The sequence below is a fragment of the Cucurbita maxima genome, unplaced genomic scaffold (assembly GCF_002738345.1).
Source record: "Cucurbita maxima cultivar Rimu unplaced genomic scaffold, Cmax_1.0 Cma_Scf00005, whole genome shotgun sequence".
NCBI lineage: Eukaryota > Viridiplantae > Streptophyta > Magnoliopsida > Cucurbitales > Cucurbitaceae > Cucurbita > Cucurbita maxima.
In genome coordinates, this window is record NW_019272021.1 from 4950161 (window position 1) to 4967865 (window position 17705).

A 17705-nucleotide genomic window follows, 5' to 3' on the forward strand; every position below is an offset into this window, starting at 1 on the left:
AAAAAAAAAAAAAAAAAAAAAAAAAAAAAAAAAAAAAAAAAAAAAACATTCCTCCTTTAATTCTCTCTCTCTCTCTCTTTTTTTTTTTTTTTTTTTAATTTTCATCAACAACCCTAATTGTTGAATAGATCATCATCATCATATCATGTTCTTTGTCTAGTTAGGCTAAGTGATTTGAAATTTCAATATGGTGGCCGAACATAAGCGTACCCGTCGTGCCCAAGCTGAACTCCGTTGGGCATCATATCCGGAAGTAAATTATAGAGCGGCAAAGTCGGTTCCGGCATCCCACTCCCCATCTGCCCTCCTCCACTGCCTCTAATTTCCGGCGGTGGGCTTCTACCACCGCCGTGTGAAGCGGAGCCACTGCCAACTTCATGATCGTCGGGATCTTCAAGAGGCAACCTTTCATATGTCGCATTAGCAAAAGTAGCAGCAATTACCATAATGGGTCCAGCAGCTACAAGCGACCCAACGACGCTACCGCCGACAACCTGCCCTTGACCGCCGGACAAGTAAACGGTCAGGCCAGTGGACCCGGGTGGGGCCGGTCCTGGTAAAAACGCGCCGGTTAAAGAGAGAATCTCGAACCTTCCTTGGAGTGGCATTACGGAGCCAGGGGCAGCGGGCTGACGCAAAGTGACGTTAGCAACCAAACCGGTTGCACTGAGAACACAGACGCCACGCTGGCGCTTACGGGCGAATTGGGCGATGGAATCGGCCACGTCAGATCCCGCAGCGACCTCTAGAACGTAGCTTCTAAGGGCGTTGGGACTGTCACGAGTGATGAAGATAGGAGGTTTGGGTTTGTTCTTAGATCCAGGTGGTCGGCCTCTTGGCCTTCGAGTTCCAGCCTCGACGGCCCCTTCTGTAGGCTCGTCACGGTTGTTGTTGTCGTCGTCGTCATCTCGGCTGCCGCTTCCACCGCCGCTGTTTTCATCGGTTTGTTTGAAAATGGGCGAGTTGATTGCTGTGGGGTGATGATGATCCACTCCCGACAGCCCCACCTGGGTTGTCCACCAAGGATTCGCCAGACTTCAATTAATCGATCCCTCAGTCTAAATTAAAAACAAAAAAAAAAAAAAAAATTGCTCGATTAATTCTGAGAGAGGAGAAAAAAATGGAATGGAGGAGTAGCAAAGAAAGAAGAATAAACCCAGAGATGGGAACCACTAATTGAATTGGAGTGGATACCAGAATTATAATATTGTGCAAATTTTGGGCCTATAACAACCAAACAAATTAAATTATTTGATTCATCTATTATTTATTTATTTATTTATATAAGTGGAAAACGTAGTCTTTGTTTATTATAAAAGAAATGGTGTGATGATCAGCACTGCTTTTAGGGGTTCTTGGAAATTAGGGTTTGGTGGGTGGCGTGCGCGTGGGAAGGGGTGACCTAAGACAACCACTTCTGTTTTTGTTTCTGTTCTTCTCGAAACAAGATAAATGGGCCTTCCCTCCCCCCATTATCCTCCTCTTTAATTGGCCCATTTCTTACCCACTTTCACTCCAATATCCTTTTTCTTTTTCTTACTCTAATTCATAAACAAATACCTTCATTAATCCAAATATTACATAATTCAATTTACCTATAACAAAAATGTTCAAAGTAAGTTCCGGGGATGGAATCTTTGTTTTTAGAGGAAGAAAAAAATCATTTCTTTCGAAAAAGGAGAAGTGACAGTAAGTTGACAATTGATATGAATTATTAAATTAAAAAAAAATGAGGATAAGATTTGAAAAGTTTGTGTGTTTCTTTATTATATGAATTATGTTGGAATCACCCACCCCCAATTTTCAAACAATTTATTAATTTGTTCATCATGGAATGGACTTAAATAAAGATTAAAAAAAATAAATAAATAAGATCTTCGTATACAATTACAAAATGGAAAATTCAATCCAGAGAAGCTTTATACATACAGATTGTTTCATGGATTATGTATGTATATGTATATATTCAGACCGGCACAAAGGGGGTGCCCATTGGGTGTGGCCCATAATACAACGGAGACGCCGGGTGCTGCCACTTGGTAACGGTTAGCCCTTTGGTCTCCTCCCTCGCCTTATTCTCAGCCATCAACAACACATCTTGGCTTGAATTACCACAAGGCGAAGCTGATACAAGAGGGGTCAACAACGGTATAGCCACATTCCAATTCGACGCCCGGTTTATCACAATGGACGCCGGAGCCTGGCTCTGCAGCCGTGTCGGGTCGCGACCCGGCGGCGTTTCTTCTCTCCGAACCACCTTTTTTTTTTTTTTGTCTGAAGATCGGAGTGGGTTAGTAAACACAATTGTCGAAGAAGCTTAGAGAGAGGAGTGTGTGATTTCTCAGATTCAGGTACGGAGATTGGTCAAAATTCAAAGGCTGAGTTGGCCATGTCATTGACTGTTTCTGAAAATCCTAAAAAAAGAGTTTGGTTTACCGGACACCTGAAATCTCTATATTCCACGTGGAGATGTAGGATTCGGTGATGCTGGACTACTTACTTACGTGACCGATCATGTACACGTGTATGGTCTACATTTAGCGCTTTAATTGGGAATGGTTGGCCAATCGCTGTCTCGAAAAATAGACTTTCTCTAATGGAATATTACATTTTGTATGCCTTATTCAAGAGAAGACTTTTTTGCTGCTGACTTTACACAAAATGAGGGCCATGCTCATTGGACTTCTAATCTTCTGATGCAATAATATAATATTTACCACTAATTTCCACATTTATAAATAAATAATAAGTTATGTTCGTCTAGAAAGCATCTTGACCTCTTCAATCCTCACCGTCCAAACTTCCTCGTCAGTGAAGGCAGCGTGGACTTGTTGCATCCGTTCCTCCACGGTGTCCTCTCCACGTGGTCAAGTCCATTACAAATTTTGACTTTTGACTTTTAATAAACTTTGACTCATTTTCTTTATAACTCAAATTTGATATGGAAAATCGAAGATTTATAAAAGAAAATACTTTCATAGTGAATCTTTTAACCAATTGTGCATTTTTTGTGTTTTGATTTCGCTGAAGGCATTTGATAACTTTTTTGGTTGTGAGTTCTATTGATATAACTAAGTCAAGTGTATAAGTCTCTACGTGTTTAGACAAAATTAAAAATTTGATAGTAGAAGGGGTTGGCCAAACTTTTCTCTTGGTGTTATTTATTTACACAACAAAAAAAAGTTAGAATAGACCATTTGCATCAAACGACATGTGCACTCTAGAGAAGCGTGGCGGTGTCTTCATACTGACCCTCACCGGCGACAACGAGCACTGGATCGGCCCCACCTTCATTTCCTCCTTCCTCTCTCTTCTCGCCCAAGTCAAGTCCCAAGCCACTCGCGGTTCAGTCCTCCTCACCACTTCCCATGGCCGCTTCTTCTCCAACGGCTTCGACCTTCCTTGGGCCCTAACCGCCGCCTCCAAATCCGCCGCTACAGACCGCATACTCCACCTCGTCCACATCTTCAAGCAAGTCGCCGCCGCTCTTCTCTCTCTCCCCATGCCCACCATCGCCGCTGTCTCCGGCCATGCCTCCGCTGCCGGTTTCATTCTCGCTCTCTACCACGATTACCTGCTGATGAGGCGCGACAAAGGTTTCCTCTACATGAGCGAGGTCAGTGGTTATTTGCTTCTTTTTTTTTTTTCTTTCTTATTTTAAAATTTTATGTTTAATTATATAAAATAGTCATCACACATTCTTTTAAAATTTGAAAAGTTTCATATCCAAAATTTTTGTTTGAAAGTATATTAGTTGATTGATTATTTTAACAATCTCGAAATTATATTTTCAAATTAAATAGTCGTAAGTAATATACATACACCTTATAATTTTGACACATCTAACTATTAGTTGATTTCCATTATTTATTTTAATTGACAATATATTTTATAAAATAATTTTCGATTTCAAAATTTTTTTACACAAAATTTAAATTTCGAATACATAATTGAAAATTTTCAAAATTTAAAGACAATTAAAAAATAATTATAAATTTTGGTGGTTCCTCATTTTTTAAAATTATAAATTTAGTTTATCAAATTTTTATTTTTTTTAAGTCATGAATTAAATTTTTATTGACTTATTAAACATCCACCATCACAGGTTAAAAAAGAGTTTAAAAAAGAGTAGTATCATGTTTAATACTATTAATATGATATTTAACATCATGTTAAACTAGTGCTATCATGTTGGACATTGGCATTAATATCATATTAAGTTCACTAATATCGTGTTAGTTTGATATTAAAAAAAAACAGACATTACCATTAATATTATATTAAATTATTATTGAAACCAGCGATTTAGTGACTAATTTATTTGTAAATTTTGTATAGGTTTAATAGTTTTTCTAAATTTTCATTTATGCATTTGTGATCTAAAATTTTAAAATATTCTTATGAATATTAAATAAGAAATAAAAGTTTGAAAAGTTTGAAATAACCCTACCTCCAACTTTTTGGTAATGAACTTGAAAAAATCCATTAAATAATCAAAATAAAAATGTTTATAATTTGATTAGTTAAAATATTTATAATTTTAGCAAAAAGGTTGGACATTTGGTAGACAATTTAAAAATAAAAATTTGAAATTAAGGGATTTAATAAATAAAAAATAAAATTGTATTTCATGATTTCATAGACGTGTTTTGATAGTATATTTATAAATTTTATTAATGAGCTTAATAATATATTTACAGCCCATAAAATTAGTTATAATTGTATACCAAATATTAGGTGGAAAATAAATTATTATTAATTAACTTGGGCACACTTTTTATTAAAAATGTGTATAATTAATGTTTCGCGATATTCTATTGTTACTTTAACAAAAATTAATTGAATATTAAATTATTGTTTTACAATATCATATCATTTATAATCTATTATATTATACATTATTTTCTTAATTTAACAAAAATTAATTGTTTACTTTAAAAAAATTATCTATTTTTAAATATAATTATGAATATTAAAACTTTTAATTCAAAATCCATACGGTCTAAATAGTTCATGCAAAATGGAAGTTGGTTGAACTTAAGGGTGTACCTCCAACTTGAATCCAACCCTTAATTTAAGTGTTGGATTGGATTTAAAAGGATTTTGAGTTTGAGTTGGTTCGTTATTTGAAACTCGAACCGAACGTTCAGTTCGAAATTCAAATTATTTGGTCATCTTGACCCAACTCGAAAACTTTAGAAAAAAAAATAGACCCACTCCAACGCAGCCTAAGTCCATGAGTCATTGTCTGCGTCTACCCCTACCTTGGCGTGGCTACACTCTGCACACTGTTTCTCTAACTCTCTATTTCTCTGGGTCTCTCTGCTCTTTAACCATGAGTTCGAAACTTTGTCGCACAGTCTCATGCAGTGTTCGTCTTTGTCCTCGTCCTCGTCCTCAATGGTTACTGGGTAAGTGAAATGAAGTCTCTGCTCTCGCACTCGTAGTCTCACACACTCACATCACAATGTTAGTTTTCGTTGTTTGTCATTTGACTCCTCTCGGCTCTTTGTGTGTGTTGTTGTTCAACTTCTCACTCTCGTCTGATCTCTGTGTGTCATCGAGTGTCGATATCGCTTGCCTCTATTTCTTTGTTGGACTCTCTTCTCAGTTCCCCTTTCTATGCTCAACTTTGTCTATGTGTTTCTCATCGAACGTCATTGTCGACTTTCTCTCCACTCGACACTTTGTTTCACTTCTGTCGGACTTCTCCACTTTGTGTTTGTCGTCGGAGTTCTCCGCTTAACACTCCGACCTAAACCCAACCCAAAAATAAAAGGTTGGGTTGCATTGAGTGGTGAAAATTTTTGAGTTAGGTTGGATTACCAATCCAACTAACCTAAGTAGTGTTGGTTTAAAAAAATCTATCTAACTCAACACAATCAGATAACATATACCATGTAGAATCCTTAATATTCTCAAAATAACAACTAAACACTTCAATATTTTCACTTTTTTGAGGATTTGATACTGCATGCATCCACAAATTTGAAAGTAATTTAACAGTGAGCTTGTAATCAAATCACCATTTATTTATAGTGCCATGAACGATAGTGTAAAACTCAGACGAGTGACTACGAAACATTGACATTATAATTTGTTCATATGCTTGACAAGATTGACATGGGGTTACATTTCCCGGATTACGTTGCGGCGTTGATGAGGTCAAAGATCAGTTCAGCTTCGGTCCGGCGGGACGTGCTGCTGGCGGGGATGAAGATCAACGGTGAAACAGCGACAAAGTTGGGAATTGCAGACGCTGCATACAACGGCGAGGAGACGCTGATGGACGGGGCGGTGGCGATGGCGGAAACGTTGGCGAAGAGGAAGTGGGATGGAGAAGTATACGCAGAGATTAGAAAGAGTTTGTATCCTGAAATGTGTTCGCTGCTAAATGAACCGAGTTCAAAGATGTAAACAGACAAGGTAAAGGGAAGTGTAGTTGCATTCGATGCGTCGTTTTGGTGGATCCCGTCCCAAAATAAATTAATAACTTTCCTAAATTGTTTGTTTGGAGACACGTTAGTAACAGTATTCTATTCCATCTTATAAAATATTTAGTCTATTTTACATGATGATCATATGTGACTTAATATTAACTGAGTCATGTACTTCTGCCGGTGAAAGATCGTCCTTTTAATTTACTAGGTGAGAATGATCTTAATAGTTGATGATTCAACACGCTTAACATTTTGGAAACTTATCAACTAAGGAGTTGAGAACATACTCTTATTAAATGAAATTTACTTCTTCCTCTGTCTAGGATATATAAATTAGTAGTTTCCTGAAATGCTTATTTCGAGACACTTGCAAAAATTCGAGATGAACAAAGTTTATAGTTGGATTATAAACCCATTATTTATATTATTCAACAACTTAAAAATTAAAGAGTTTAATTAATTAATTTGGTATGGTAGGAGTTTAGATGGATAAGCATATTGAAAATTATATTTGGTATGCTATTTATGTAGTACAGTAGTGATAATGAATTCAAGGAAATTTTTGAATTAGAAGAAAATCTTGATAAGATTGAATAGTCTATGAGGCCGAACGCTAATTTTTTATTTGAAGATAAATAGTGTGATATTTGGTTGAATTCCGAGGTAGGATTAGAAGAACAACCTTCCAAAGATGTGCACGGTCGAGAAGCGGGGCAATCTCTTCATCCTAACCATCACCGGCGATGACGAGCACCGCCTCAGCCCCTCCTTCATCGCCTCCATACTCAAAGCTCTTTCCAAAGTCAAGTCCGAAGCCTCCCCAGGCTCCGTTCTCATCACTACTTCCCATGGAAAATTCTTCTCTAACGGTTTCGATCTCTCCTGGGCTCAAGCCGCCGGCTCTGTTTCTGCCGCCGCCGAACGCCTCCACTACATGGTCCAGATCTTCAAGCCTGTTGTCGCCGAACTCCTTTCCCTCCCTATGCCCACAATCGCCGCCATCGCCGGTCACGCCGCCGCGGCCGGCTTCTTATTAGCTCTCAGCCATGATTATATGATCATGCGGAGCGATCGAGGCGTTCTGTACATGAGTGAAGTAGATCTAGGGCTAACTCTGCCCGATTATTTCTCGGCGCTGTTTAAATCGAAGATCGGCTCGAGCTCTGTCCGCCGCGATTTGTTACTGACGGGAATGAAAGTGAAAGGCGAATCGGCGGTAAGGATGGGGATCGTCGAATCGGCGCACGAAGGCGCGGACGGCGTCATGAAGGCTGCCGTAAGGCTCGGGGAACAGTTGGCGGAGAGAAACTGGAACGGTGAACCCTACGCGGAAATCAGGAAAAGTCTTTACCCTGAGATCTCTCGGCTGCTTGGATTGCCGGAAAAGTTCTTCTCGATTTCTAAGCTCTGAGAATCGAAAAAGTAATTGTTCATCTCAATTGGCAATTGTGCTAATTTATGATGCGAATATCATGATTAGTAATAAATTTCCTGTGCCGTCTTTATTTTAAATCCATCGTGTTTTCTCGTAATCTGAAAGCTGTGATGAAGAATTTACATTGAGGGATGACCGGATAATTGTTTGTCGGGACGCCAACAGCCGGCAACCGTCTGTGACAATAGCTATGTTGCCGGTCCTATAGGTGTCTATTTGTTCGGCCTGAAGTTTGAGTTCTTTTTTTAGTATGCAATCACCATAGCCTTAAGCATGTCTATTGATAGCACAGTTGAAACCAATGAGTTTATATAATTGAACATTTAACATTAATCGACATACTCATTTAAAGCACATGATTAGGCTTGGGCTACCTGCCTAACATCAAGTGAATAGATTTATTTACCACTTTTTAGCACCGTAATTTTTGTTAATAGGGATCAAAATTTTGATAATACCAAGATTAAAATGAACCAAATTTGTATAGTATTTGAAGGGTTTTTTTTTTTGTGGGCAAAAAGCTACTTTTTCTTGATGATGAATGGACGAAAGATATTTTGTCACATGCATTAAAGTTGAAGATAAATTGAGGAAGATTTTGAGTTGAGTTGAGTCAAGAGTGGAGGCCAATTAATTTAGCAGTGGAAAATGTGCACACTTGAGAAGCGAGGCAATTTCTTCATCCTAACTCTGACCGGCGACGACGATCACCGCCTCGGTCCATCCTTAATCAACTCCATTCTTAAAGCCCTTTCACAGGTTAAGGCACAAGCCACCCCTGGTTCAGTTCTCATCACAACTTCCCATGGCAAATTCTTCTCAAACGGCTTCGATCTCCCCTGGGCTCTTGCCGCCGGCTCCATTTCTGGTGCCCGTGACCGCTTAAACCACATAATCCAGATCTTCAAGCCCCTCGTAGCCCAACTCCTTTCCCTTCCTATGCCAACCATTGCTGCCATCGCAGGACACGCCGCTGCCGCTGGTTTTGCATTGGCGCTCAGCCACGACTATTTGATTATGAGGAGCGATCGGGGCGTACTATACATGCGTGAGTTGGATCTGGGTCTTACACTGCCGGACTACTTCACGGCACTGTTTATGTCCAAGATGGGCTCCAGTTTGGCTATGCGCGACCTGATTCTGAGGGGGATGAAAGTGAGAGGTGAAGCGGCGGTCAGAATTGGCGTTGTGGAATCGACGCACCATGGCGAGGACGGCGTCGCCAACGCTGCAGTGCAGCTTGGGGAGCAGCTGGCGGCAAGAAAGTGGGACGGAGAAGTGTATGCTGAGATCAGGAAGAGTTTGTATCCTGAGGTGTCTGAGGTGCTTGGGTTACGGGGGAAGGCCATATCCATTTCTAAACTATGAATATAAGTTCCCGATGCCATCTGTATCGTTTTGGATCTCATCAATACAATTGGCTGACACAAATTGGAATCCAAGAAACAAATTCCCATCTATAATATGGAATCAAAACCTGTGTCTTTTTTTGTTCTAATACATACCTATGAGTCTTATAAAAAAAATGCAGTCTTCCCCACTCTAGCAAAGTTCAATATTCACCAAAGATATTGCAAGTGCTTGGAAAATTGTTTCTTTTAATCAAAGAACACACCGCTGCGGCCACAAAATGAAGAAAGAGTGCCTCTGCATCCGATCAGAAGTATTAAATGCCCCCATGTAGGACATGTCATGCAAAGAATTTAACCTTCTTGGAAACATTAGCTTTCCAAAACCCTCTTAAAGGATTAAAAGAAGAACAAATATCTGGAGTCCCTGGATGGATAAGGTTATAAGCTAGAAGAAAGATTAAAGCAGCAACATATAAAGCCTACATATCACATAAAAGGCCTGACGAAAGCCAAAGTTGAAAGTAAAGGAAGGAGCCAAAGAGGAAATGATTGAGGATAGAGGTTCAACCTCAAGGAAAAGAGATGATAAAGCCGAGGGAACATAAGGGACAAAGGTCTATTATCTATTCCCAGAAATATGGGAATCAGCATGAACTATTTGCCATTGATTTTGATGGGAAATAGAGGCCGGGGTGAAAAATATGTAAAGACAAGGGAAGATTCGACTCAATTATATCTAATTTGATCCAGTTAGCGTGGCTTGGATCTTTGTCTCTGTTAACCCCATCAAACCTTAAACCTTTTTTAGGAATATCTGACACTGGGAAGCTTCTATTTGGATTAGAAACCGAAGGCAGAGAGCGAAAGGGAAGAAGCAAACTAATTAGTCCTGCTGATGCTAATTTAAGAGTATGGAAAGAGTTGAGTAGCTTATCAAAGTCATCTTTTCAGGCCAACACTCGAGAGAACCGTTTGTTTGTTTGTTTAATGGTTTCTTATGGGGGAGATTAGAATGGTAATCTATTAAGGAAAGTGACTAGAAAACCACTCCTCGCATCAAGAGTGACAACCCTTTTGCCATTGAATCTCCCAAGACTTCTAAGTAAAATTCATGGTGAATATTGAACTCTATAACTATGGGATACAGAGAAGACAATAGTTGGAAGGAGCCAATTCCCCCCATATACAACATTGCTACTTGAATTTTGTTAGGAAATACAAGCATCATCACTAACGGATGTACGACATAGTTAGATGTCTGCATACTTGATAAAAACCAGGTGCTCACCTGATGAACCACTGCTGAACTGTTTTAGTCCTTCATGCTGACCATTTCATAGAAATCTGGTTCCACTTTGGAAGATGACACCGAACTCATAACATGTGGTAAATTGATGTCAAATAACATTTTATGCAAAGTCAAGGGACTAAAATCAAATGAAATAAACTTTAGAGACCATGAACTAGCCTTAAACTTGGGGGAAAAGAGATTTAACCTTTTAAAAAAATTCATTTCACTTCTTTTTATTAATAATGTCAGTGCTCGAATCAATGCCCAAACTTTGGAGGCATCAAGGAATTTTCTTATTAAGCTCACAAAAGATTCAAAACGTGACCTCTAGGCAAAGGAGACCGTGGGCCTTAGCCAACAGGCCACCCCTTGGAGCTAAATAACTCATTTTACTTGTTTTTATGATGTCTTGATTATTCAAGCAAGATTTACAAAATGATAAAACAGAAAAATAGCAGATGTGAAAAGGGATCTAAGAAGTACCTCGGTTGTCACATGTTTCTGAGACCACCAGAATAGCAGAATACAAGTTTCTTTCACTATGGGGGATATGCAGATCTTCTATCAAAATCCAGTCCCAAATAGCACGAGTCCTCAAGTACCTGAAATGTACCAGATAAAACTTCAAAATAAAGTAATGTTCCACGGTTGTCAAATGTAGAGTAATATTGTGAGATATTCAAATGACCCCTGCGAATAGGGCGGTGCAGGCAATATGGCTCACTGGGTGATAATTTAATAGCATCCTCACCGCAAATAAACTGTCTATATTTGATTTACACCAGAACTAAGCTCTGGAATCAGTATCTACATGCTGGTCCAAAGACTCATGGTTCACATCCTTGGAGCTTGAACTTTCTGCAAAAAACAACTTATGGATATAACAGAAGAACACATGATGTGTTATCAAAATACATTGTTGAATCAATGGTGGAGAGGGGGAAAAAGCAGAATATCATCATGTACCCAGAAAGAAAAATTCTAAAAGAAAAGCCAGATACATGCAACAGATCTATCTTGTAATGCATGTTAAAGATCTGATGACAATAAAGAATATGTAAACTTATACAAACAGTGGAAAGAACACAGAGAACATGTCAAATTATATTTTGTCATTAGAGGACTAATACAACAAACAATACCCATAAAGAGTAATTTCAAATTTCAAAATTTATTTTAGTTTTATGAAGAAGATGATGAAGAATAAAGGACTGGTACAACGTTGCCCCTGAAAAGTGATGATAGAAGATTGAAGATTGAAGATTTATTTTAGTCTAAGGCTTCAGGGTTTTATCAAATTTTCTGGGTTTGTAGGCATCCCAAATGGGTATAAGAAGTGCAAGACACGCCCTAAACACTTCCATGCCTGCTAATGGTATTAGAAAAGGTGAAGTATGGCTAAAAGAACCAATAATAATCTTAAAAATTGCATGCCATGCAAGGAAATTTCAGATTGTGGATTGAAAATGTGAAGTAGTTTTATCCTCTTGTAATGTAAAGTTAAGCATACCAATATAATGGAAAAACAAAAAAATAAAAATTCCAATGAGATGGTTAATAACGTTGGTAAACTCAAAGGCATTCTAGATAGACTCTTTAAATAAACAGATAATTTGATTCTCAGGTACATGGAGCTACTGCTCCATCAGTCCAAAAAACCACTTACCAGTTTGCTACTCTGCTTGCTTCAAAGTATGACACAAAAGAACAGCACATGAATAGACGATAAGTGAGATTCAAAAAGTGAACTAAAATGGTCTCCTAGTTAGCGTATGCTTCTACTTCCTCTTGCAATTTAGTTCATCTAAAGGAGCACAGAATAGTTTATTACACGTTTCTTCTAGTCCTTCAAACTAGAATGCCATATGCTTAAGAAAAGCAACATGAAGCCTATCTTCTACCACAAGTTGTGTATCAGACATATTTAACTGAGAATGTGTTCTCGGAGAGTATAAGAGAAAACCAAGAATGTGTTTTCAAGTTGAAAATAAAATACAGCCAGATAAAGTTACATCACTGTAATAAAATATGTAACAGATGTTAATCAACTTCATTACCACTGGGTTCAGATAACAATTTCGGTTAATGTTGTAAACATCTTAACGCGAATTCTAAACCTGATCTTGAACATTTCTTTTGGGCACTTGATTGGTACAACGAGCAATGCAATGAGGAACATTAAAAGGAGCATCCTGCGATGCAAGGCCAATCCTAATATTTGCAGATCCTTTACACCCAAAGAAGTAGCGTAAAAAAATTAGAGCGTACAAAATATGATTAGCTCAGTGAAAATTCGGAATTTGCGAGGATGAGAAGGAGAAGCAGAATCAGAAACAAATATGTACGAGAGAGACGAATTTACGGTACCTGGGTTTATGACTACCAAATTAGAACCTCGGTCGGAAATAAGTTGTGTGAAGGCACAACTGATTTCAGGTAATCCTGTCGGTGGAAATCCAAACAAACTGTTCAAAAAGGGTCGAAATGAAGATGAAAATACAGAGCTCAGCTCTTTGCCCTTACCATGGCGAAGGCGTTCGTCTTGCAGCAGTCTGCAGCTGGCACCACACCTCAAATTGGCGCTAATTACTAACGTCCGGTGACCCGCCGTAAATGCCATAACCAGTTCCACATTTTTTTTCATCTTTTTAATATACCAGAGTTACAAGAATTAATCCTTCTCCGAATTTCTACAAAAAGAAAAAAAAAAAAAAAAAATATATATATATATATATACATATATTCCAATCTAATTATTAAAAAAAAAAAAATCAATTTCATCGATTAGACATATATCTTAAAAATAAAATAAAAAATTAAATTTTTTTCTTCTTCCTTTTGTATTAGATTTCCGTAGTAACTCCTTAATTAAGGGTATATATCTTAACGGTGAAGTTATAAGTTCCAATAAATAAGTATCATTTTTATATAATTTTTGCTATTTAATATATAAGTTTCATATTTCTTGTATTGGCTAGTGTTTAGATCATTCTTGGTTTCTCTAAAAGTGATATTAATTTCAAATTCATTAGAATTTAACTAGGTGGAATTAAACTTAATGCATTCAGTAAAGGGCAAAGTTTTCTTTTTTATTTAAAAAAAATGATGAAGATTTGAATTAAAATTTTAAAAAGGTTATGAATGCTTTTAACTGGATTAGTAGTATGGATTCAGACTCAAACCAATTCAAACAATACTAATACTAATACTAATACTATTACTAAGTTGATGGTTCGATTCTTCGTTCAAAATGGCATCTTCTTTTCTCTCGAGCACAGGCGCACAAGTACAAGGACCTGTATGCCACAGCTCAAATTGAATGATAACTCATCAGAAGACAAACAATGAAGCAAAGTAATCCGAGGAAAAGAAAACTACCAAACTACAACAGAGTAGAAAACTTGTTTGTTTCAATGGTGAAACTACGTGTATACCTAAGAACTGAAAGCCAGAGCAAATTAATCCAATCGCCAAACCGTTGCTTCTTCAACAAATCTAATATGTTTTAGTTTTAGATGTCTTCTTCTTCGAGTGCTTCCTTGGACCTGTGGTCTTCATCCCTAAGAAGAAAATCAGAGCACCAAAAAGTGCAATGTGCTGCAAAGAACATAAGATTCCATAAGGTTTAGTCAATTAAGATGAACGATATGAACCATATGGGGAAAAACAAGTTAAAAAGAAGATGGACAGACCTGCAAGAAATCACTAAACAACAGGATATCGAAAATAGGTTTCTGAGGGCTGTAGTTGAAGAAATCATACAGAACCGGAGTGATAATAGCCAATTGCAGAAGCTGAAAGAAAAGGCAATAAGAGAAGTCTTCAAAGATGTGCATAAATTTAGAGTAACAAATTTATTCTTGCTAAAATTAAGAACATGGTGAATCCATACCAGGAGATAAGCTCCAACTCTGCTGCCAAAAACAAACAGAAGGCCTCCAATCCCTTTAAGAGATAAAGAAATGGCAACCAAGTGTCTGACCTGCAGAAAATTATCAAAGTTCGAAAAAGAAAAGTTACACAAGACTCATATTGTCAACACTGAAGGTGAAAAATATTGTCTTACATCAATATCAGGTATCGCTACCCCCAGCTTGGAGGATAAATTTCTCCTCAAAACAGCTACTTTTAGAGCCAACTCCGCCGATGCTGGCCCACCATTATGGCCGAACTCATTAAACCTAAGCAATGGATGTATGTGAAGTCTTTAAAATGGTTTCCACAAAAATTGTGCATCTGGTGAACAAAGCATTGCTCGAGATATTCATACATGTACTTTATAAACACAGAGTGATCAAACTCTTTCCTTGCCATTTAGATGAGAAACCAAATTGTTGAAAGTGTGAAAAAGATTTATATATAAGAACGTGGATGTAAAAGGCAGACCCGAACCCTATTGGTTCAACGATTCAATGAAAAAAAAAACATCCTAATATGCACAAAAAATTGCACAGAACAGTTTACAACAGGAACTTCCCTTTGTTTTCTTTTTCATATCACGAGTATCTGAACCAGACCTCGACTACTCTCATAGACAATGACCTAACCTTATTAGATTCGATGCCAAGAAAATTCATAGAATATTCAACTTAAGTGATGATCACTATGACTTGAACCTATTCTTTCTGAGCTCTTTATTATTTGCATTGGTTCTTATTGACCGCTAATTCAAACCATGGCAGTTGAATTATCCCATCCATGTTGGTTGAATCTCCCCCTATTAATCAGTATTCAAAGAGAGTTCATTTCTGCCACAATTCTGCTCAATATCAAATGTCCAGTTTAGTACTATAGAATTGAAATAAAATTGGGGATCTTCAATGCAATTTGTCTTCTATCCCCTCATTTAACATAGTTGATTCAAGTTTAAAAGGATAAAACCAAAGCTTTATCCCCTACATAAATAAATGTACCTGCAATTATATTCTTCATATCCTAACCAACGCCTGGAATTAAATAAAATCACACTAATAGAAATGATGGCTTCTCATGAAATCGGTTTAATTCAGCCCTCCAGTCTCAACCAAAGCCAGAAAATGTAAATTTCAGATATATAATGGTCCGTAATCTCTATGAAAAGGAGAAACAAACAATGTAGGAATTATTCATAAACATCAACCCATCGCAACCTACGAAACGAAGGATAGTGGATGGTGCTCTAATAAATCTCGGCCATTCAGCTAGACAGAATTCCATAACAGAACACAACAGCAACACGATCACCACGCATTTACAAACAGTAACGAGAAAACAAAAGATTCGGGAATGCAAGCAACAAAAGCCTAGAACGATAGAAGACTCGAAGTGGAAGATACATATGGATTGAATGGATTAATTAAAGATCCAATGAATCAGAAGATTGAGAGATGAATAAGAGATAACCATAGAGAAATCGAATAACTTACATCTGCCAGGCAGAGAGAATGAAGATGGAAGCAAAGAGGACCCGTCCAAGGAAGGAGAAGAACCTCATGTTTCTCAATTCACCCTGTTGTGGATCGGCAACTTCTTCGCCTTCGGCTGGACGATGAAATTGCTCACAGTTCTTTATAAATGGGCAGAAGGGAGATTTCAAGCTGTCAAATTCAAGCGAAAATACTCTCAATTTGATTAAATTTAAAAATATTTTTACTTTTAATTTATAAGTCAAATATTAGCCCCTAAAAGCTACCATAAATAAACCTTAAAAAAAACATTTTTATTTTTTAATATATGTATGAAAATGGTAATACCTATCCCCCTCTCTTCTATTTTCTCCTATTATATTTTTATTTCTTTTAATAAGTTTTTTTTTTTTTTTTTTTTTCCCAAGCAAAATGGCAAAGGATTTGACTTTAATAATATAATAATAAATGTATTGACTTTATTGCCATTAGGTTTTTAATAAAGCTGGAAATTTTGAATTTTGGGACAAATATCATCTCATTTTGAGGGAAGCATAAAATATAAAAATTAACCCACGTGCTTGTTTACATTATTCTAATCCTAAATGCATGATTCTACGACAACCTTGGTCATGCTTAGGAAAAAATAAAATTCATTTTTTATCCTTACATTCAAGTGGATTAATTAAAATGTGATAAATGGACTATTTTATCAACGTTAAATACCTAAATTACGACAACCACTTAAGGCGTTCCTTCGATTCAAGCCAAGAGATCGGCTATGGCGGTCGCAGCCTCAACAGTCAACGGATTCAGCCTCACTCCGGTATCCAAAGCCGACGAAAACTACCACAGACCCACTGACCTCAAAGCTTTCGACGACACGAAAGCAGGCGTCAAAGGCTTAGTCGACGCCGGAATCACCGAAATTCCACGTATCTTTTACAGCCCACCGGAGAATTTGAACTCCGATGATGTTTCCAGCGAAACCCAAATCCACATACCCGTGATTGACCTCGACCATATCGACAAATCCACCGTCGACAGAGTCAGAGAAGCTTCAGAGAAATTGGGGTTTTTCCAGTTGATTAACCACGGGATTCCGGTGGACGTTCTTGAAGAGATGAAAGATGCAGTTCGGAGATTTAACGAACAAGAAACAGAATCAAAGAAACAATATTACACTCGCGACCTCACGATGCCTTTGATTTACAACAGTAATTTCGATCTGTACTCTGCTGCGACCACCAATTGGAGGGATACATTTGGGTATATAAGTGCCCCAAATCTCCACAATCCGGCAAGCCTGCCGGAAATTTGCAGGTAACTGTGCTGATAATTTTGGTTTTTTAAAACCTTTTACTGACCTCCGAAGCTCTGTTTGAAATTTGCAGGGATATTCTAGTGGATTACTCGAAACGAGTGATGGAGGTTGGGAAATTACTGTTTGAATTGCTGTCGGAAGCTCTGGGCCTGAACCCAAATTATTTGAACGACATAGACTGCAACGAAGGGCTTGCACTTGTATGCCACTATTACCCACCATGCCCACAGCCGAATTTGGCCATCGGCACATCGGAGCACACAGACAATGACTTCATCACTGTGCTATTGCAAGACCACATCGGCGGCCTACAGATTCGGTATGAGAACAAGTGGGTGGACGTGCCCCCGGTCGCCGGAGCTTTAGTCGTGAACATCGGAGATCTTATGCAGGTAAGTTTATGCAAAAAAAAAAAAAAAAAAAAAAAAAAAAAAAAAAAAAAAAAAAAAAAAAAAAAAAAAAAAAAAAAAAAAAAAAAA

General features: G+C 37.7%; 6 protein-coding genes across 9 annotated transcripts in view; 4 read left to right on the plus strand and 2 right to left on the minus strand.

The window, feature by feature from the left end:
• Positions 1–82: 82 nt before the first annotated feature.
• On the minus strand, positions 83–2086 carry LOC111479262 (AT-hook motif nuclear-localized protein 20-like). The gene is made up of 2 exons (XM_023123812.1): positions 2013–2086; positions 83–1035 (listed from the first exon to the last, which is right to left on the minus strand). Exons 1-2 carry the CDS (start codon positions 2084–2086, stop codon positions 183–185), a joined length of 927 nt encoding a protein of 308 aa, XP_022979580.1. The 3' UTR covers positions 83–182.
• Positions 2087–3208: 1122 nt separating this feature from the next.
• LOC111479538 (enoyl-CoA delta isomerase 2, peroxisomal-like) lies at positions 3209–6541 on the plus strand. The gene is made up of 2 exons (XM_023124235.1): positions 3209–3616; positions 6118–6541. Exons 1-2 carry the CDS (start codon positions 3212–3214, stop codon positions 6415–6417), a joined length of 705 nt encoding a protein of 234 aa, XP_022980003.1. The 5' UTR covers positions 3209–3211; the 3' UTR covers positions 6418–6541.
• A 460-nt stretch (positions 6542–7001) lies between these two features.
• Positions 7002–8131, plus strand: LOC111479854 (enoyl-CoA delta isomerase 2, peroxisomal-like). The gene has a single exon (XM_023124702.1). It carries the CDS (start codon positions 7132–7134, stop codon positions 7849–7851), a length of 720 nt encoding a protein of 239 aa, XP_022980470.1. The 5' UTR covers positions 7002–7131; the 3' UTR covers positions 7852–8131.
• Positions 8132–8414: 283 nt separating this feature from the next.
• On the plus strand, positions 8415–9753 carry LOC111479008 (enoyl-CoA delta isomerase 2, peroxisomal-like). Its single transcript, XM_023123434.1, has 2 exons — positions 8415–9249; positions 9743–9753. The coding sequence occupies exon 1, from the start codon at positions 8524–8526 to the stop codon at positions 9241–9243; it is 720 nt and encodes a 239-aa protein (XP_022979202.1). The 5' UTR covers positions 8415–8523; the 3' UTR covers positions 9244–9249; positions 9743–9753.
• Positions 9754–13721: 3968 nt separating this feature from the next.
• On the minus strand, positions 13722–16080 carry LOC111479010. Of its 2 annotated transcripts, XR_002717584.1 has the most exons (6): positions 15924–16080; positions 14585–14699; positions 14411–14500; positions 14211–14312; positions 13953–14115; positions 13722–13814 (listed from the first exon to the last, which is right to left on the minus strand). XR_002717584.1 is itself a non-coding variant. In XM_023123437.1 (5 exons), the coding sequence occupies exons 1-5, from the start codon at positions 15989–15991 to the stop codon at positions 14014–14016; spliced, it is 477 nt and encodes a 158-aa protein (XP_022979205.1). In that variant the 5' UTR covers positions 15992–16080; the 3' UTR covers positions 13722–14013. The 2 variants fall into 2 exon arrangements, 1 of the variants encoding a protein (XP_022979205.1); XM_023123437.1 differs by having other exon boundaries at positions 13722–14115.
• Positions 16081–16509: 429 nt separating this feature from the next.
• The window catches only part of LOC111479007 (1-aminocyclopropane-1-carboxylate oxidase homolog 1-like), a 4162-nt gene continuing 2966 nt past the window's right edge, over positions 16510–17705 (plus strand). The window contains exons 1-2 of one of the 3 annotated variants that reach the window (XM_023123432.1): positions 16510–17225; positions 17297–17618. In XM_023123432.1, the coding sequence (XP_022979200.1) occupies positions 16684–17225; positions 17297–17618 (864 nt within the window). In that variant the 5' untranslated portion in view covers positions 16510–16683. The remainder of the gene's footprint in view (positions 17226–17296; positions 17619–17705) is intronic. The other 2 variants (XM_023123433.1, XM_023123431.1) reach the window with 2 other exon arrangements.